Source organism: Leucopleurus acutus (assembly GCF_964270905.1).
Source record: "Leucopleurus acutus genome assembly, chromosome: 7".
NCBI classification, from domain to species: domain Eukaryota; kingdom Metazoa; phylum Chordata; class Mammalia; order Artiodactyla; family Delphinidae; genus Leucopleurus; species Leucopleurus acutus.
In genome coordinates this window covers 80,470,348-80,492,218 of record NC_139150.1, presented here as the reverse complement: position 1 = coordinate 80,492,218, position 21,871 = coordinate 80,470,348, and the positions used below count along the sequence as shown (strand labels likewise).

The window sequence follows — 21,871 nt, the reverse complement described above, 5'->3', positions numbered from 1 at the left end:
TGTTTGGAGGACAGTTATTCTATGTAATAACTTTGTCGAACTCATTTGATTCTTTAAATTAGGGGCATTCATAACTTCTACTTTTTAAAAATGCTTTAACTCAAAACAAGAAATTTTAAAGTTTTAAGAAACTATTACAAAATTGGGAGGCTATACAACAGAGGGGAAGTAGATGATATACTACGTGTTTTTCTCCCATAGCAAAAAAACTAGATAGCTTTTAAAATACAAAAATCAGGGAATTCCCTGGCAGTCCAGCACTTAGGACTCCACATTTTCACTGCCAAAAGACCGGATCGGGGAACTAAGATCCTGCAGCCTGCGCAGCATGGCCAAATAAATAAATAAATAAAATTTAAAAATCAATGGCATTAAGTACTGAATACACACTTTTAAAAGGTCAAAAATGGGAATTTTTATGGTATGTACACTTCACCACAACTTTTTAAATAAATTATTTTTTAAATTAAAAAACCGCTAGGAGGTAAGACCAGGGATATGGGGAGGGGTGTTAATGTAGTATGCATATAAAACTCATCACCTAATATCACTTTATACTATTTTTACCTTGCACATGTATTAACTTATAAAGTGAAAAGTACCATTCAAAACAGTATAGCTGGGCTTCCCTGGTGGCGCAGTGGTTGAGAGTCCGCCTGCCGATGCAGGGGACACAGGTTCGTGCCCCGGTCCAGGAGGATCCCACGTGCCGCGGAGCGGCTGGGCCCGTGAGCCGTGACCGCTGAGCCTGCGCGTCCAGAGCCTGTGCTCCGCAGCAGGAGAGGCCACAACAGTGAGAGGCCCGCGTACCGCAAAAAAAAAAAAACAGTATAGCTAACACTAGTAGCAACTAACACTAATCGAGTGCTTTTTCTATAGCAGGCACATTCTAAGTACTTCTACATGTACTAACATACTGTATTTAATTCTCACAGTATCCCTAACAGAGTAGATGCCATACTTTCCCCCATTTTACAAAAGAAATTAAGACATACAGAGGTTAAATAATCTGCCCAAGATCACCGCTATAGACCCTGAACTGGAACCTAGCTGTCCAACTCTAGAGTTAATATTTTTAACCACTATACTATACTGCCTCTCTGTTCTTTAACATTGAGAACAAGATTTAGCACAGTAAAATTCAAAGGATCACTAAAATACTTAACGCCTACTCTCCAACTCCACTGAGAAATAAGTATCATCAATAGTTTTAAGTGGTAACCTTGAGGCTATAATCTCTAAATCTGCTTATAGACTCAAATCATAGCCCATAAAAGCCCAATAACTTAATTAAAACTAAACAGCACTTAAAAAAAAAATCTAACCACAAGCCTTTTTACAACAGAAAACAATTCAACTTTTACTCACTGCCTTCTACTTGATTAACCCAGGAGGGCAAAAAGAACAATATTCTTTTTTTTAAAATTATTTATTTATTTGGTTGCACCAGGTCTTAGTTGCAGCACGTGGGCTCCTCAGTTGCAGCTCCAGGGCTCCTTTAGTTGCGGCTTGCCAGCTCCTCAGTGTGGCATGTGAACCCTTAGCCTGCGCGTCCGGAGCCTGTGCTCCGCAACGGGAGAGGCCACAACAGTGAGAGGCCCGCGTACCACAAAAAAAAAAAAAAAATCATACATACACAACACTGTGAATTAACTATACTTCAATTTTTAAAAATCATGCACAAAAATCCTTTGAATAAAATTAGGCAAGCTATTAACAACAATTCAGAAGCTTAAAAAAATTTGTTTATAATTTCACGGGTGTGTGTTTCACCTGTAGGAGGGGAAGATAAGTATTTGGTGGTAGAGAGAAGCTACATAACAATGAATTTTAAAGTATCCTTTTTTGGCTAATAAAGAACTTATAGATACATTACCTTTGGAACATAAATGCACTCTACCCAGAAAATAAAGCAAAACATAGAATCATACTGAATCTCAGCAATAGGAACCTTGCTTTACATCAGAACCACCTGGAGATGCCCACTAGAGTCTCAAAAGATTCTGATTCTAGAGACTTCCCTGGAGGTCCAGTGGTTAAGACCCAGTGCTTCTACTACATGGGGCATGGGTTCGATTCCTGGTCGGGGAACTAAGATCCCACATGCCACAAGGCGCAACCAAACAAACAAACAAAAAAAGGGTGAATCTATAAAATAGTGTGTGAGAATAGAGCCAGGAATCTTTTATTTCTAAAAGTTTCCAACATGATTCTAGAGCAGTTTAATCACTCATGCAGATGATTAATATCCTCTTAGAACACTATCCCTAGGTGTCATCCAACATGCATTTGACTATCCCCAGGGACAAAAAATTCACTTCCCAAAATACTTTAATTCTAATGGAAAGCACTAAATTTTGGGAATCCTTACTTATGTTGAAATGGATTGATATCTGTCTTCCTTTACTTTTTCTCCTCCTCTAGCTTCTACGTAACTGGTTATTAAACTTAAAAGTTGTTAGTATTCAATACCAATACTACTCAGGCATTGGATATCACTCAGGAAAGAAAATGAAAATCTAAATATCCTTCAGGAACTTGCTTCAATCTAATTTTTATGAAAATCATATTAAATTTGTAACAAATGTCTTTAGATGTAAACATATTTGAACCATAAAATCTATTCCTAGGAATTTATCCTAAAGATACAACTAAATTGTAATATTTTATGCCAAAGCTGGATGTTGTTTGCAATGGACCAAATTTATGTCCCCCAAAACTCATGCTGAAATCCTAACCCCAAATGTGATATTAGAAGAAGGACCTTTGGGCTGCAATTAGGTCTTAAGGGTAGAATGCTCGTTAATGGAATCAGCACCCTTATAACAAGGGAACCCAGAGAGCTCTCTCGCCCTCTTTCTTACCACGTAAGGATACAATAAGTCTACAACCTGGAAGAGAGCCCTCACTAGAACCTGACCATGATGGCAACCTGATCTCAGACTTCAAGCCTTCAGAACTGTGAGAAATAAATTTCTGTTGTTTATAAGCCACTCAGTCTGTGGTACTCTGTTATTTATAAAAAGTCATTTCTGCATCTTTTTCTAAAACAAGGACATTTTCTTTTATTCTTTAAAATTTTTACTGTGTCTTATTTTTTCAGCCTTACTGAGGTATAATCGACAAATAAAATTATAAGATTAAATCTGTAAGTTTTTTACTTTTTAAATTTACATCTAGCAGTATTCACTTTCTCGGCATACACTTTTATAAGTTTTAGCATGTACATAGATTCTTGTAAGCACCACCATAAATAGAATACAAAACAATTCCAATATCCACAAAGAATTCCCTCACGCTATCCCTTTGTAGTCAAACCCTTCCTCCACCCCCAAACCCTGGCAACCACTGATCTGTTGTTCTCTGTGCCTACGGTTTGTCTTTTCGAGAATATCATGTTAGACCCATTCAGAATGTAATCTTATGTGACTGCCATAATGCCTTTGATACTTATCCATATTACTAGTATGTCAATACTTGATTCCTTTTTATTGCTGAATAGCATTCCATAATATAGATATACCAGTTTACTTATCCATTCACCCACTGAAGGACATTTGGGCTGTTTCCAGTTTGGGGCAATTATGAATAGTGCTGCTACAAACATTCACATACACATTTTTGTGTAAACAGTAAGTTTATATTGCCCTAAGACAAATTCCTAGAAATGGGCTTGTTGAGACAGATGGTAATTGTATACTTCTGCATTCTCACCGAAGTATTAGTTTCAGCTAATCCTCATCCTCACCAATACTCAGTACTGTCAGTGCAATATTTTATTATTTTATTTTAGCCATGCTAAAAGATACGTAAATGGCACTTCATTGTGGTTTTAATTTGCATTTCCCTGATGACTAAAGATGAGCATCTTTACATGTGCTTATAAGCCATCCAAACATCTTTATTGAAATATCTGTTCAAATCTTTCACCCATTTTTGAAACTGGGTTGTTGATTTTTTAGGGGTTTTTCCCCTATGTTGAGTTTTGAAAGATCTTCATAAATTCTGGATATAAGTCCTTTCTAAGATATGTGGTTTGCAAATATATTCTCCCAATTCATGGCATATCTTTTCATTCTCTTTAACTGTGTCCTTCACAGGAAAAAGTGTTTTGTTTTTGGGTTTTTTTTGCAGTACGCGGGCCTCTCACTGTTGTGGCCTCTCCCGTTGCAGAGCACAGGCTCCGGACGCACAGGCTCAGCGGCCATGGCTCACAGGCCCAGCCATTCCGCGGCATGTGGGATCTTCCCGGACCAGGGCACGAACCCGTGTCCCCTGCGTCGGCAGGTGGACTCTCAGCCACTGCGCCACCAGGGAAGCCCAGGAAAAAGTTTTAAATTCTGATGAAGTTTACTTCACCAATTTTTTCTTTCACAGATCATGCTTTTGGTACTGTATCTAAGAGCTCTTTGCCAAACCCTAGGTCAAGAAAACTTTTCCCAATGCTTTCTTCTAAAGGTTTTACTGCTTCACGTTTTACATTTAGGTTTATGATTCGAGTTAATTTGTGTATAAGATATATGTTACATAGGTTGAGGCTCACTTTACATGTGGATCCCCAGTTTTCCAACATCATATATTTGAAAAGACTGTCCTTTCTCCATTGAAGTATGTTTGCACCTTTGTCAAAAAATCGGTTGACTATATCTGAATAAGTCTATTTCTGGGCCCCCTATTCCATGCCTTTGGCCAATACACCACACTGTCTTGATTAGTGTAGCTTTACAGTACATCTTAAAATTGGACATTGTGAGTCTTCCAACTTCGTTCTTTTTCAAAATTGTTTTGATTATTCTAGCTCCTTTAACTTTTCGATACATAATGATTTGAAACTAAAGCCATAATAGTCATCTCTCTTTAGTGGTTTCCTTGACCTCAAGAAAACTGTCATTTTTACTGTTGCATTTTATCTTGTCAAAACCAGTTCAAAATATGTTCTCTAAATATGATAATATGTAGGCACTCATAACTTTTGACCCAATATATCCAGTACCAGAAACTTATGTGAAAAACACAAATATAGATATAAAAATGTGTTCAACATAGTATTCTTTAGAAAGCAAAATAAATCTCCAGATCCAACAAAAGGGGAAAGGTTAAATAATGACTAGTTGGGAAAATGTTCAAAATATGTTAAGTTTTTTTAAAATGGATACACAGTATCCAACTTTTTAGATGAAATACAGTGTATTTCAGAAGAAATATACTTTAAAGTTTTATTTCTGGATAGCATCATTACAAGTGACTTTTTAAAAGATTTTTTAAAATTAATTTATTTCATTTATTTATTTTTGGCTCTGTTGGGTCTTCGTTGCTGCATGTGAGCTTTCTGCAGTTGTGTGTACTCTTCATTGCGATGCGCGGGCTTCTCATTGCAGTGGCTTCTCTTGCTGCGGAGCACAGGCTCTAGGAACGCGGGCTTCAGTAGTTGTGGCTCACGGGCTTTAAAATGCAGGCTCAGTAGTTGTGGCGCACGGGCTTAGTTGCTCCGCGGCATGTGGGATCTTCCCGGACCAGGGCTCAAACCCGTGTCCCCTGCATTGGCAGGCAGATTCTTAACCACTGCACCAACAGGGAAGCCCACAAGTGACTTTTTTCTTCATAGTTTCAAGAACTTTAAAAACTTTCTACCATAAACATGTGTTCACTTATAACTGGGTATAAATATTTTGAGGTGTTTTTTAAAAATTTATTTATGTTCAATTTATTTTTGGCTGCGTTGGGTTTTTGTTGCTATGGGCGGGCTTTCTCTGGTGGCAGCAAGCGGGCGCTACTCTTCCTTGCAGTGCGCGGGCTTCTCATTGCAGTGGCTTCTCTTGTTGCAGAGCACAGGCTCTAGGCTCGCGCGGGCTCAGTAGTTGTGGCTCGCGGGCTATAGAGCACAGGCTCGGCAGTTGTGGCGCACAGGCTTAGTTGCTCCGCAGCATGTGGGATCTTCCCGGACCAGGGCTCGAACCCGTGTCTCCTGCATTGGCAGGTGGATTCTTAACCACTGCGCCACCAGAGAAGCCCATATTTTGAGTTAAAAAAAAAAAGAAGTGTTACTGCCACTTACACAGAAAAATACAGGTACCTCCGTATCAGCTTGTACATTATTAGTATCAAGCTTGTTCATTAAGATATGAGAAAAAAAAAAAAGATATGAGTAACCCACATGACAATGTTAAGAGAACTTTTTCTAAACCCTACAAATTCTTCTCAGCTGTTACAACAGTTACAACACAATTTTCTCTACACTTGTCTTCATGTTTAACATTGGACAGAATTCTAAGCACAATACTTTAAATTACATCATTAATAAATGACACACAAAGAAAAGATATTTGCAACATGCAATACATCTGACCAATAACTAACTTCCTTTATGCAAGCAGCCTTTATTCTATTAAAAAAAAAAAAACCTAAAGAAAAATGGGCAAAGAACAAGGATAGTTAACTTGCATAAATGTTACAAATGGCCAATGACATGAAAGTAAGCTAAATTTCATTCACAATTAAAAGAAACAACTGGGGCTTCCCTGGTGGCAGAGTGGTTAAGAATCCGCCTGTCAATGCAGGGGACACGGGTTCGAGCCCTGGTCCAGGAAGATCCCACATGCTGGGGAGCAACTAAGCCCGTGAGCCACAACTGCCGAGCCTGCACTCTAGAGCCCCTGTGCCACAACTACTTGAGCCCATGTGCCTAGAGCCCGTGCTCCGCAACAAGAGAAGACACCACAATGAAAAGCCCACAAACCACAACCAAGAGTAGCCCCTGCTCAGCGCAACTAAAGAAAGCCCGTATGCAGCAACTAAGACCCAACACAGCCATAAATAAATAAGAAACAAACAAACAAACAACCAGACTTCCCCGGTGGTGCAGTCATTAAGAATCTGCCTGCCAATGCAGGGGACACGGGTTTGAGCCCTGGTCCGGGAAGATCCCACATGCCATGGAGCAACTAAGCCCGTGCGCCACAACTACTGAGCCTGTGCTCTAGAGCCCGCAAGTCACAGCTACTGAAGCCTGCATGCCTAGAGGCTGTGCTCCACAACAAGAGAAGCCACCACAACGAAAAGTCCACGCACCGCAACGAAGAGTAGCCCCCTGCTCACCGCAACTAAAGAAAGCCCTCACGCAGCAACGAAGACCCAACACAGCCAAAAATAAACAAATAAATAAAAAAGAAAAGAAACAACCATCATAAAGGCTGATTTATCAGGACTGCAAATTTTATACTTTGACAATACTCATGTTTCATCACAGAATATATATTAACATTTTTGAAGGGTAATTTGACTATCTAGTAAAATTAAATACACATACTCTTTAATCCAACAAATCCGCTCACAAAAGTATAGAGGTATGTAAAAATTTCCTGTTCAGCCTTGCTTGTCAGAGTAAAGAGCTGAAAACAATTTTTCCTGAATAGGGGAATAAATAAAGTACTTCCTTAACGACTTGAATATTGTGCAACAGTTACAAATGATGAGATAACCCATAAATATTAATAATGGAAAGATCTCCAAAATAAACTGTTTTTTAAGTAGCAAGATGCATGGACTTCCCTGGTGGTGCAGTGGTTAAGAATCTGCCTGCTAATGCAGGGAACATAGGTTCCAACCCTGATCCAGGAAGACTCCACATGCCGCGGAGCAACTAAGTCTATGCGCCACAACTACTGAGCCTGTGCTCTACAGCCTGCGAGCCACAACTACTGAGCCTGCGTGCCACAACTACTGAAGCCTGTGCGCCTAGAGCCAGTGCTCCACAACGAGAAGCCACTGCAATGAGAAGCCCGCGCATCACAACGAAGAGTAGCCTCCGCTCGAAGCAACTAGAGAAAAGCCCGCGCACAGCAACACAGACCCAATGCAGCCAAAAGTAAGTAAATAAATAAATTTAAAAAAAAAAAGCAAGACGCAGAAAAATACTTATAGTATAACCACATTCATAGTTTTAAAATGCATAGATATGTTTGTAGATACATAGAATATTTCTGGAGGATTACATTCAAACAGTTAAGTGATTTTCGGGGGAGAGAAAGACTTTCATACTGCTTGAATTGTTTTCCTAGACTAATTTTAAGAAAAATAATAAATGAACACCCTTAATAAATGTTCCTCATTACATCTTTGTTAGGAAAAAATATATTCCTATATAATAGCTACATGATAAGATTAATCCATCATGAACTTAGTATTTTTCCCCACCAAATCTACTAAACTAAATTTAAGTGGCTCCATGTTGAAGCTGAGATAAGACTAAGTCCTGCACAAAGATGTCTGAGTTAAAGCAGAGAAGAAATAATGTGGAAAAAATAGGTAGCTAACCAAATTTTGGGCCAAAACTTACCATAATTACTTTATAACAAATGTCTGGTGACCTCCAGGGCTAGAAACATTGTAACTTTACTTTTGGTACTATAATAATATCTTCAGTTTGGAATAAAATATAATTATCATCAATCTAGTTTTAATGTCTTAAAACTGAAGACAGCAGTTCAGCAATTAAATATATTCAGTTGCCAACAAACAATTTTTCTTTTTTAAAGAGAGAGAGAACAAGTGTTGCTGAAGATGTAGAGAAATTAGAACCACCATACTACCAGTGGGAATGTAAAATTGGAAAACAGTCTGGCAGTTCCTCAAATAGTTACACATAGAGTTATCATATGACCCAGTAATTCTATTCCTAGGTAAATACTCAAGAGAAATGAAAACACTTGTACACAAATGTTTGTATCAGCATTATTTATAACTGCCAAACAGTGGAAAACAACCCAAATGTTCATGAACTGATGAATGGATAAATAAAATGTCCATACAATGGAACATTATTTAACAATGAAAAGGAATGAAGTACTGATACATGCCACAGCATATAAGAATCTTGAAAACAATATGCTAAATGAAAGGCCACATATTATATGATTACATTTATATGAAATACAAATCTATATGTTTACAGAATAGGCAAACCTATAGTCCCAGGAAGCAGACAGGTTGCCTAGAGCATGGGGAGAAATGGGGAGTGACTGCTAAAGGGTATGGGGTTTCTTTTTGGAGTGATGAAAATGTTCTAAAATTGTGGTGATGGTTGTACAACTCTGTGAATATACTAAAAGTCACTGAATTGTACATTTAAATGGGTGAATTGTATGTAAATTATATCTCAATAAAGCTGCTATTTTTTTTAAAAGGAAGAAGGGAAATCTATCTATTACAGTCTTAAGAGGCACATCACCAAATGCAATCGTGGACCTTACTGTGGATTTTGACTCAAACTAACTTAAAATTATATCTATGAGACAATTGGGAAAATCTAAACACTGACTGGATATTAGATAATATTAAGGAATTGTTTATTTAATAAGTTTAAGGATAATACAATTATGTTTTTAGAAAGATTCTTTATCTTTTACGGACTCCAATATTTAGGGATGAAAGGATACGATATCTGGGGTTTATTTTAAAACAATCTAATTAGGGAGAGTGGGGATTAACAGGAGAGAATCCAAGAGGTCATTCACAGTGAACTGGGTCTTAAGATACAAGCTGGAGTTCACGGACTAAAGAGGATGCGAGAAACATTGAAAAATGAAAAAGGCATTCCAGGCAGGTAACGGCTTAGGCAATGGCACTGTCAAAGACCACCTATGGGGCAAGAACAGAAAATACAGTTGGAAAAGTAAGCAACAACCAGATCATGAAGGGCCTTATATGTCACACAAAGGAATTTTTATTTAATTTTGTGGAAGATGGACTGATAAGTTGTTTGTTTTTGTTTCTGTTTTTGTTTTTTTGGTGGGGACAGGTCAGATTAGAGCTTTAGATAGGTTACTCTGGTGGCATTATAGACTGAAGGGGCACAAAACACTGCTGTCAAAGTCCAAGTGAGTGACAACTGAATGGGAATTTACATGGTGAGAGTAGGAATAAAGATTAGGGGCTAAATACCAGAGACATGAGATACTAAAAATAACTGGATATGTGGAAAGAGGAAGCAGAAATCATCTGAACTGATTTCCAGCTTCTAGGCTTGTGTGACTAGGTAGACAATGTCCAATATCCAGGAGAATTAATATAGAAGAGGCTTATGGGAAAGGTAGAGTTCAGTTTAGTGTTTAGTGTAAGTAGGACACACTGGTGTAAATGTGTACTAGGCAGGCAAAAACTCAAGAGAGGTCTAATTAGAGATGCAGACATGTAAGTCTTCGGGACATATCTGGTAGCTGGAACAATAACCCAGGAGAGCTTGTTTGTTACAGTTCACAAGCCACAGAAATGTAACCTATTTTAAAAGTTCCCTCCCTACTCTACCTTGTTAAGAATTATTTCATTCAAGGTGTATATGTAAACAGAATGATCAAGATGTAGTTAATCTTATATTTAGGAGACTTTATATATATTGGAGAGGGGAGAAAAAAAATATATATATATATATTTGGCTAAAAGTCACCAAAATTATTCTTTAACAAACTGCATGCATGCAGAGTATTATCAAAGCACAAGTACAGTGATAAAAATATACTTTTCTAATTATTCTGATTCCTTTAATGTATCAAGAACCATTAAAATATTCATAATTTATTTCAAAATCCTCCACTTTATAAGAAATTCTGCACTTCTGAAATGCACTTCTAGTCTGCTTTTAAAAGATCTAATGTCTTCTGATATTCTAAAAAGTAAGGCTAAAACAAAACTGGGTTTAATTGTTTTGTTTATTCATTAGATTTTCCAAAATGAGGTTAAGCAATCTTGATCTTCATGGGACTACAGAAGTCAAGGTTGCTATATCTAGCAGGTTTTGCTAATGCCTCTCATTATCACTGCTCCAAAATTCTTAACCTCTCCTAAATGTTTTATAATACTTAAATTATAAGAGGAGCCCTTTACAGAGATCCTAATTTGCTATATTACTATATAACCAAGAACTCAATCTTAATTTTTAGCTAAACCTTCAGTCACCAAGAACATTAGATTTAATTGAGGCAACCTGGCAACTACAGAAAAATGTCACTGATGGAAAAACCCAAATAAAATCCAATTTCTTCCAGAAAGGGAAAGCACAACTAGAAGAGCTAAGCAATCCAAATATTGAGCCACGAGTCTTACCACTATGTTCTAGACGAGGGACTGAATCACCTAAGATCTAAGGAAGAAATTCAGGTATCAGTAATTTCTTGAAACTGCATGGAGAATTCGGGGGCACAACTATCAATCTCAAAGGATGTGACCTCCCTCAAAAGATAACTTATTCTACAATTTACCAATTAAAAAAAAATAATAACTTCAGAAAAAAATGGTTATATAAGAAAAGGGGCAACTCATCAATTCAAAACTCAGTAAGTGCTCTCCCCTTAAAACCCTTTCAATATTAGATTCCTTAGATCTTAATCTAAATTCTACAGAATTTCCATATCTTCAGTAAGACTTCTCTTTTTTTGTCTAGTAATTTTTCCCTCATTCTTATTTAGAGTAAATGTTGAAATATGATTAACAAAGTCCAAAGAACTCAGAGTAGAAACCCTGAGGACACAGTTACTATAATTTTTTTCTTTTTAAGTTTTATTGAAGTACAGTAGATTCACAATGTTGTGTTAATTTCTGCTGTACAGCAAAGGACGCAGTTATACACATATATATTCTTTTTCATATTCTTTTCCATTATGGTTTATCACAGGATATTGGCTATAGTTCCCTATGTTATCCAGTAGGACCTTGTTGTTGTTGTGGTTTTTTTCTTTTTTTACCTTTAGGGCTGAAGTTTTCCCACAGGGGTTAGCCCTTAATGGCTTAAATATATTACTCCTACCCCTATTTAGCCAATGGGAGAAACAGCAGTTATGTGACAAGACCAAGACGAGCCTTCTTAAGTAATAAGGTTTTTTTGTTTGTTTGTTTTAAACCCAACTACCAGAACTCAAATGAGCTTTGCCCCCTTCAGAGCAAACACCTCAGAAGGCTGGCTATACACCCACTCCAACAATGCCAGACTGCCACTACTCAAAACAATTCAAGACTTCTTTTTTTGAGAACTGCCTTCAGAACCTATTGCACACTTCTTAATGTTCTTATTAGTGGCAAATCTTTACTTCTTCAGTGTGGACTTTTTTTTAAAACATCCAAAGGTGATTCAGATTCAACTTGGTAAATGAGGGAAATAATCTGAGTAATAGTATATTTTAGTCAAAAATGAAATGTGAACATGAAGTATTAGACTAATTTTACCTGTGCCTCTACCAACAATTTCAAAAGTAAAGTTTCAAATCATAAGAATATTCCTTTGAATAATGACACTTTTTTATTTTGCCTTATATATATCAGGTATGGTTTCAAGTAAACTTAAAAATCTGTTTTCTAAGCTTTAAATCACTCTGTTTCTATAAAGAATTACTACATATTGTCCAAGGTTTTGTGACTTTGCCAATTCTTAATATTATCTTATAAATGGAACCATGGTTATTTTCAATGAGGTAGTAAACATTCAATGTTTACAATCTGAATTTCTATGTATGCTACTAAATGAGCCACATAATCCAAATTATTTCAAGGGATTTATCCCTCAAATTAAGCATCAGCTGCCCATGCAGCAAATACAGAAGAGCAGATAACTGTGAAATTTGAAAATCCAAATACACAACAGACTGAAACTATGGCAATGATCTTAAGATGCTGTAATTAACGCATGAATATATGGCTTCCTCTGATGATTAAATTTTTTAACATCTTATTTTAGAATAGTTATAGATTCACAACATATATTTGCAAAGATAGTAATGAGAGATCTGTACCTTTCACTAAACTTCCCCCAATGGTTGCATCTTACATAATTATAGTCTCATATTAGAACTAGGAATCTGACACTGGTACAATATGTGAGTGTAGTTCTGTGTCATTTTATGGTCTGTGTAGATCTGTGTAACTACCAACACAATTAAGTTACAGAACTACTCCATCCACAAAGATCTCCCCTATGCTCCTCCTTCATAATCACATCCACCTCCTTCCCCCCACCCCAACATCTCTAACCCCCTAGCAACCACTGACTTGTTTTTGTTTATACTTCTGACATTTCAAGAATGTTATATAGGGCTTCCCTGGTGGTACAGTGGTTGGGAATCCGCCTGCCAGCGTAGGGGACACAGATTCAAGCCCTGGTCCAGGAGGATCCCACATGCCGCGGAGCAACCGAGCCTGTGCACCACAGCTGCTGAGCCTGCGTCCTAGAGCCCACAAGCCACAACTATTGAAGCCCATGTGCCACAACTACTGAAGCCCACACGCCTGGGGCCCATGCTCGGCAATGGGAGAGGCCACCGCAATGAGAGGCCCGCGCACCACAGTGAGGAGTAGCCCCTGCTCGCCGCTACTGGAGAAGGCCTGCACACAGCGGCGAGGACCCAACGCAGCCAAAAATAAATAAATAAAATAAATTTATTATAAAAGAAAAAAAAAGAATGTTATATAAATGGGACCATACAATATGTAACCTTTTGAGATTGACTTTTTTTCACTCAGTGTAATGCTCATCCAAATTATTACATGTATCAATAGTTCCAAAAGTAAATAAAGATGCTGTCAACAGAGATAAGGAACACCAGGGCTTCTCCGGTGGCGCAGTGGTTGAGAATCTGCCTGCCAATGCAGGGGACACGGGTTTGAGCCTTGGTCTCGGAAGATCCCACATGCCACGGAGCAACTAGGCCCGTAAGCCACAACTACTGAGTCTGCGCGTCTGGAGCTTGTGCTCCGCAACAAGAGAGGCCGCCATAGTGAGAGGCCCGCGCACCGCGATGAAGAGTGGCCCCTGCTCGCCGCAACTAGAGAAAAGCCCTCGCACAGAAACGAAGACCCAACACAGCCAAAATAAATAAATAAATAAACAGCGTTCCCTTTAAAAAAAAAAAAGGAATACCAGTTAACAGACTCAACTGAAAGAACAACAAAGTTTTAATCTTACACTGATCAAGTTTCCTATGGTGCTTAAATATACTTGGAAAAGTATTAAGACTATTATTTTAAAAGCATAAATGTCCATTGACAGATGAATGGATAAAGATGTGGCACATATATACAATAGAATATTACTCAGCCATAAAAAGAAACGAAATTGAGTTATCTGTAGTGAGGTGGATGGACCTAGAGTCTGTCATACAGAGTGAAGTAAGTCAGAAAGAGAAAAACAAATACCGTATGCTAACGCATATATATGGAATCTAAAAAGAAAAAAAAATGGTACTGATGAACCTAGTTTCAGGGCAGGAATAAAGAGGTAGACACAGAGAATGGACTTGAGGACATGGGGTGGGAGGGCGAAGCTGGGGCAAAGGGAGAGTAGCATCAACATATATATACTACGGAATGTAAAATAGTTGGCTGGTGGGAAGCAGCAGCATAGCACAGGGAGATCGGCTTGGTGCTCTGCAATGACCTAGAGGGGTGGGATAGGGAGGATGGGAGGGAGGCTCAAGAGGGAGGGGATATGGTAACATGTGTATGCATATATGGCTGATTCGCTTTGTTGTGCAACAGGAACTAACACGGTATTGTGAAACAATTATATACTCCAATAAAGATCTATTTAAAAAAAAGCATAAACCAATATTGTATTAAGAAATTTAACTCCCGCTATGATCTCCCACCATCACTTCAGAGGTGTTTTATCATCATTTCTAACCTCAAGATTAGTTTTTTTAGACATATTTCTCAACTCTAGCACCTTCCCACTCTCCCCTTAAAGTAATGAGAAAGTTGCTATTAAAGGAATCAATTTGTCAATAAAAAAAAATCCTTCTGCAATATGATTTGTTACTCTCTAATCCAAGTAGTCCAAGAACAACAACAAATCCAATTTTTCCAGTGAATTTAACAGTTATAAGCTTAAGTCATAACAATCTCTCCCCATAATTTGAAGGGACAATTACCTTGTGACCTTTAAACTTATAAAATTTAAAATAAAAATAGTTCCTTTTCAAATGCTCCATAAAGTTTCTTTTCCTTTTTTTTTTGAACCGCACCGTGCAGCATATGGGATCTTAGTCACCCGACTAGGGATCGAACCTGTGCCCCCTGCAGTGGAAGCACAGAGTCTTAACCACTGGACCACCAGGGAAGTCTCATCCATAAATTTTATTTTCTTAAAGCTCCACTTTTATACCTTCAAACAACATCCTGAGAGATAAAAGATCTCACCAAGAGAATAACACAGGCTTTAGAGTCAAGCAGTCTGGTAGTCCAGCTTGGTATTACAACTTTCTAGCTGAGGACCCCGAGCAAGTTAAACAAACTCTATGATTGTTTCCATATATATATATATATATATATATATATATATATACACACACATATATATAAAAAATAGCAGCCACACCTCACAGGAGGATTATATGAGATATTCTATTTAAAGTATGTGGCACACAGTAAGCACTCAATAAATGTTAGCTACTAATATCTATATTACTGTAATAAGGATAGTAGCGTGTATCTGCAATTAGATATGACCTTCAGAGTTTTAGCATGTTCTAAGTGCTCATTCTACTTACCTTACCAATAGGTTTACAACAGAAATTTAATTTATTGGATTGTAACAAAAACATTTTTATATTTGTTATTAAAACAAATCAAGTAAAGGTGCTTAAAGTGGATATTCATTTTCTATCTTAAATACATATTCCCAAATCTGAATATTCCAATTCTCATATGGAAGAATATTTATGTAAAATCAAACCTTGGCAATCCAAACTAAAATTATCTCTTCAATTTAGTATCTATCATTCCATTCACTTCAGAATCAATTAGTTTAAAGAAACATAAGCATACAACTCTGAATAACAATTTCTCTCTGAATAAAGCTGAAATGAATTAATTCTGTGTTGACAAAACACTTTCAAAGAGGCTCAGCTCAGTCTTATTTGGATATCTATGTAGCTGTACACGAAACAGTTCAAAAGAATTTCAGGAACATAAAAGAATTAAAACTTTTAAATAGGACCTTTCAGCAAGATGGAGTTCTATAGTCGTAAACCCTGAATTTGTAACTCTTCCTGTTATTTTCCCATAACTAGATTAGCAGAAGTAGGCCAATTTCTTAGGTGATCTCCTTTATTTCACCTGTCTCCAACAGATTCTTCTGGAACCTTAGACTAGGACCACTAATACTAAGTTGCAAAGATGGAACAGAACATGTCATCATGACAAACTGTGGTTATGTTGACCAATGTGCTAACTGGCCTTAAAACTCTGATTTTAATTACCATTACAATTCTGTCAGTAACACCTACACCTCACATTTCTGTATTTCAAAGTCTGCACAAAGATTTTTATGAAGATCATTCATAAAAGCTCTAAGGTTATCAATGTCCGAATTCTTTTCCTTACTAACTAAAAGGTAGTAACACTTCCTACAGTGCTTGCCTTTGATGTGTGTTCGATAAATATTGTTTACGAATACAAACCTCTGAAAAAGGGGAATCAATAAGCAGCAAAAAGTACTGAGGACACAAATCCTTGGTTCAAAAAGAAATAATCCTTATTTTATCAAATTTAAGACACTGATGCTGGCATTTAAAAAAATTTTATCAGAAGATTTCAATGGAAGGGTCTCTTACACCTAGGTCATTAGTGTCAGCTGGCTGATGGCAATTCTAAGACTTCATGGACTCATTCCAAATTTGAGAAGTGAAACTAGAAAAATATGCATCTTGGAATCAACTTAATACAGTAAAAGCATACTCTATGAAATACTGAGGTGTTATATTTGCCAGAGGTGGGGGCTGGGGATAGGGGACTAAAATTGCATTTAGTGCCCCAAACCATTGGACATTAACCACGTTTCCATTTACAATGTTGCTTTAGTTCACCCAGCACTCAAGACAAGTTCAGCTTCCAGAAAAGGTAACAGCTAAAAGCCCAAGAGGTGTTCTTAAAGCAACTGAGGAAAAACTTAAAACTAAGAAAATTTTAACTGACTGATTCATCATAAAATTGGTTTCTAAAAAAATAGCAATACTTTTATAATGTCAAAGGTGTTTGTTTAATTTTGTTTTTAAAGTTGCCAATCCAATCCCTTAAAACAGAGATTCTTTTTTGTTGTTGTTTTTTTAAAATATTTATTTATTTATTTGGCTGTGTCGGGTCTTAGTTCCCAGACCCTTGTCCCCTGCATTGGAAGGTGGAGTCTTAACCACTGGACCACCAGGGAAGCCCCAAAAGAGGGATTCTTAACAGGTCAGTTAACCATCTGAAAATGCATACAAACTACTTTCTGTGTCCTCATTGTCTTTTGAAGAAAATTTATCAAGTTCTCAAAAGGATCCCTACACCAAAAAGACTAACAGTTGCTTAGAAAAATTGTTTCAACTGTATGTTAAGAATTTTAAAGTCATAAAATAGAATGTGCTATATATAATCTGAAGACCATTGCCAGGCACAGAGGTTAAGTTTGGTAGTTTGGTGTGGTTTTTTTTTTTTTGGGGGGGGGGGGGTGGCATGCAAAGAATACATTCATTTACTCTAGAACAAATGAAAATAATGCATGTCCTTTATTTTAAAAAACAACTATTGAAGAGTTTCTTTAATACAAAACAAAGCGGTAAGTCTGATGAAGAAGATCCTATTAAGGAAAACTTTGAGTATATCACAAATACTTCCTAAATTTTATTAGTTGGGAGTTATCCAAAAAAGAAACACGCCTATATTTCATTCCCTTACATTACTGAATAAAACCAAAACTACAAAAACTGCAATACTTTAAACATTCTGCATCACTTAAACTTCAACGTTATTCATATCATGAAAGAGTCACTCTCATTTTCTGGTATCTAGACTCACTGCTATTGTGCATTTAGATAAATAATGCAGGAATTCCACTGAGGTTCTATACTAAAGCAGCCACACTAAGTTATGATCATTATCAGGACTTACTTGAAAAGACAGTTCTTTTTAAAGGAACGGAGGTGAACGTGTTAAAAGTCATCACTAACTGCTCACTTGATCGACAAGTTATTCTTCCAGTAACATAATAAAATTCCAACTTGCTCCACATTAGCAAAATTAAGTTCAGACGTGTTCTGGGTGTTCTAAGTCATCTCCTACTTTATGTTCTATAATGGTTGACCCCAGAGGAAAAATTCGAAGCAGCAAAGAAATTCACTGGGTGAATAATGAGATCAAGAAATTAGACAAAAAGATAGTGAAGCCAAAGAAGAGTTTATAACATGCAGAAAATCAGACACAAGAAACTACCTTTGCCCATCATATATCTAGATTCCCCCTGCCCACCCAAGCTAAGAATCATACAGATTCAAGATATTTAAAAAAGAAAAATAGGATGAAAAAACAAATTTGTGAAATACAGGTCTCACAAATCTCTACTACAACAGATGCCACAGTTAAAACAGACTGGAACCAACTATTTCATGATGAAAAAGATCAGTTAGAAGCCTATTAATATGTAAAAAGTAAAGGAGTTACGTTATGAAAAATTTAAAGAATGACTGGCAGCCCACTGCCTTCGGAAACTGTAATGCAAAATAGAAAAAAGAGTTTAACTTGAAAATATTGATAAATTATATTAAATGTTCAAGGACCCCCATTTGATAAGGGAGAACAGTAGTACAGAAAAGTCTGTGCCAACTTTTAACTGCAGCTGTAGTGAAACACACTAAAAGCCTTGTTTCACAAAAGCAGTGAAATAAAAAACAATGGTTTTAAACTTATCACCAGTGTCAACTGCTCATGACCATAAATTTGCCTTTTTCCAACGAAGAACTTTGGTATAAAAAGCCAAAGTCCTTTGCCAAAAGCAGAAGAAACAAAACTGACCAAAATTCTTACACAAGACTAAAACATTAAACCTGTTTAAGAATTTTCATATATTTTTTTACATGTCACAATTAAAGGTAAAAAAAAGATTAAGATATCTAACGCAACAAAATTGGAGATCAAACCATTCTTTTTAAATAAGACTGAAATTAAAAAGCAGTTAGTTTAAATCAGTGTATACTACAGGGAATCCTCCTTCCAAACTACCTATTCCAAACTGAGAGGGGTCACCACACTCCCTTCCCAATTACTTAAGCAAAAATATTACAATTTTTAACCCATTATTTCCTTCCATGTACAGTTTGTTGGTGTTTTGTTGTTTTAACAAACTGCATAGGAATAAGATCATTCTAGCTAGTATCCATTTATCTTGACTACTGATTGTCCCAAACAATGATACTTTTTGGAAATTAAACTTCATTTCACTAAAGTTAGCCAGTAGATTTTGCAAGTATCTGCATCTGAGTACAGCGTATGGTGACCACAAAACATGAAGCATACAGTTGGTATACACGATATTCTAAACACTGAATACATGTTTTTAACTAGGTATTTAGTGACTATCAGAGACATGAATATTAAACATTCCCCTATCAATTCCTGACATTTTCTACAAAATAGACCCAATTTCAAGCCTGAAACTGAGGCTTCTACCTTTAGAGGAGTAGAAACTAAAGTAATTGGGTACTCCTTAAAAATACACGTAACTACATGACTAAGATACTCATTTAAAACTTTTGCCAAGATAGCCCCTCCCTTCAAAACAAACCAAGACTGACTCACAGCCCTATTTTACTTAATTTTGGAAACAAAAAATTAAATTAAATGAATTCCTAAGCACTCTTTTCTTCTCTCTGTTCCCCCACCATTTAAAGCATTCGACCTTCAACCTGTGATTTGCCCCTTAAAAAATGGTAAAATAAAAACAAAAAGAAAAAGAAAAACCCCTCAGTATCTCCAAGTTATCTGTCTTGGAATAAAGAAACTACTGGATTCAGGAATGATAATAACCACTGTTCCAACATCCTGGAAAACAACAGAAACAATGTCTATGGTCGTTAAGGAGCGGTCCTACTCTGCGAAACCATCCCACCTCAGATGATACTTTTCATCCGTAAGACCACCCCCCCCCCATTTGCTAGAGTTAACCATCTGAGCGAAAAGGTTTCAATTTTGTGTCCCTAAAGTGGGAAACTCTCTCTCTACATAACATGTACCGCCCTCTGTGGATATTTCTACATGGGAGGCGGGGGGTGAGGGGAGCGGGGGCAGTAAAGTTGGTGGCAGGGTGAGGACAAAGGGCATTTTGAAACACCACTGAAGTAAATACAAAACGAGGACAGAAAGGGGGCTAAATTACAGTTCCCTCAAGTGGCTAATAGCAAGAAAATGCAGGCACCCTTGTTTAGCACCCCTAGGGTTCCTATTCTCCATTAACGCCCGCTGGAATGCGAAGATGGAACCACCAGTATGCAAGAAGCCCATCAAACCCCCCAAATGTCAGGCCACTAGGCAGCCTCCGAAATGACAGGCCGGTACCCCTCCCCCACCCCACCCCAAAAAAGGTCCAATCCCGTAAGTGCAGGTCACTCTGCCCTCTGGGGTAGTTCCAGCCGGCGCAGAGATGGGAAGACGAGAGGGGAAAGCCAGACCACCTCTTTCCGTACACCCTCGGCTGGTGAAACAAAACAAAGACCGCCCTCCTCCTCCGGTAGCCACTACCCTAGCCAAAGAGGCTTTCCTATTTCCCGGTGCAGTCTGGCCTCCCGCCCCCGCCCCCATGACAAAGAAAAGGGACTTGGTGAGCGAGCGAGGCCTTCCTGCCTCCACCGATGGGGGGAGGGAGCTGCCGAGGTGAGCAGCCCCCTCCGCTCACCCGCGCTCCCACTCTCGGCCGGGAAAACTACCGAAAGCGGCAGCCTCCACCTGGGGAAGCCTGGTCTGAGATGGGGTCGGGGGTACCTTGAAGTAGCCGCCTTCGTAGAGGGTGTTAGGGGGTCCGAAGATGGCAACCTCCCAGTTGTAGAGGTCGGATTCATCCACCAGGGTGATCCGGAAGCCCTCCACCGGCTCCTCCTGAAGGGATTTCAGCTCGAGCATCAGGGCCTTCTGCGAACTGGTCATCTGCTGCTGGGCCATCGCGGCGACGGCGGCGCCGGGCCGGGGCCCCAGTCCTCACGCACCGGCCGGGCCGGACCAGGCCCCTCCCCTCCGCTCCGCTCGCCCTCGGGCGGCCCGCACCGGGCCCCTGTCTTCACACGCCCGGCGGCCCGGACCAGGCCCCAGACGGCCCGTGGGCCGGCCCGGTTCCTCCTCACACACGACGCGGGCCGGGCCGGGCCCTTCTCCTCACACTCGGGCCGGGTGGGGGAAAGGTGGAGAGAGTTAGAGAAATTCGCTCCGGGTCCCGGGCCTCCCCCCCCCGGAGGGGGCCTCAACTTGGCGGGGGGGGGGGGGAGAGGAGGTGGAAGCGGAGGAAGGCGGCGGAGGGCCGGCGATGGTAAGCGGACGGGGCCGAGCCGGCCCGGGAGCGCCGCGCTCGCTCGCCCTCTCGTTTCCTCCGGGGCCGCCGGGGCCGAAGGGCGCGCGGGGCCGAAGGGCGGGGGGGGGAGCGCGGCACGCGGGGGTCTCGCGGCGGCGGCGGCGGCTGCGCGGGGGGAGGGGCGACGGCGGAGGAGGAGGAGAAGAGCAAGAGCGCCTCGCGCCGCGGGAGCGACGGAGCCGAGAAGAAGGAGGGAGGGAGAGTGGGAGGAGGGGCGCACGTCGGGAGGGAGGGCGGCTCTCGGCGGCGGGCGGCCCGACGCGACGCGCGTGCGCGCGCCCCTCCCTCCCCGCCCTCCTCCTCTTCCTCCTCCTCCTCCTCCTCCTCCTCCTCCTCCTCCCACTCCTCCCACTTCCCTGCCTCCTCTCCACCGCCCCGCGCAGTGGCGGCGCTTTGTGACGCCTGGCGAGTGCCCCCGCCCTTAAAGGGCCAAGCGGCAGTGGGGGGTCGAGGGTGGCAGTGGGGGTCGAGGGTGGCCGCAGGGGATGCCCTTGGCCCCAAAATGACGGCTGTGCGGCTTGA

General features: G+C 39.5%; 1 protein-coding gene across 1 annotated transcript in view; it reads right to left on the bottom strand.

Annotated features, from left to right (window-relative positions):
- UBE2R2 (ubiquitin conjugating enzyme E2 R2) overlaps positions 1-21,439 on the bottom strand; it is a 95,686-nt gene extending 74,247 nt beyond the window's left edge. The window contains exon 1 of the mRNA XM_082842575.1: positions 20,770-21,439. Coding sequence (XP_082698701.1) covers positions 20,770-20,946 — 177 coding nt within the window. The 5' untranslated portion in view covers positions 20,947-21,439. The remainder of the gene's footprint in view (positions 1-20,769) is intronic.
- Between the last annotated feature and the right edge of the window lie 432 nt (positions 21,440-21,871).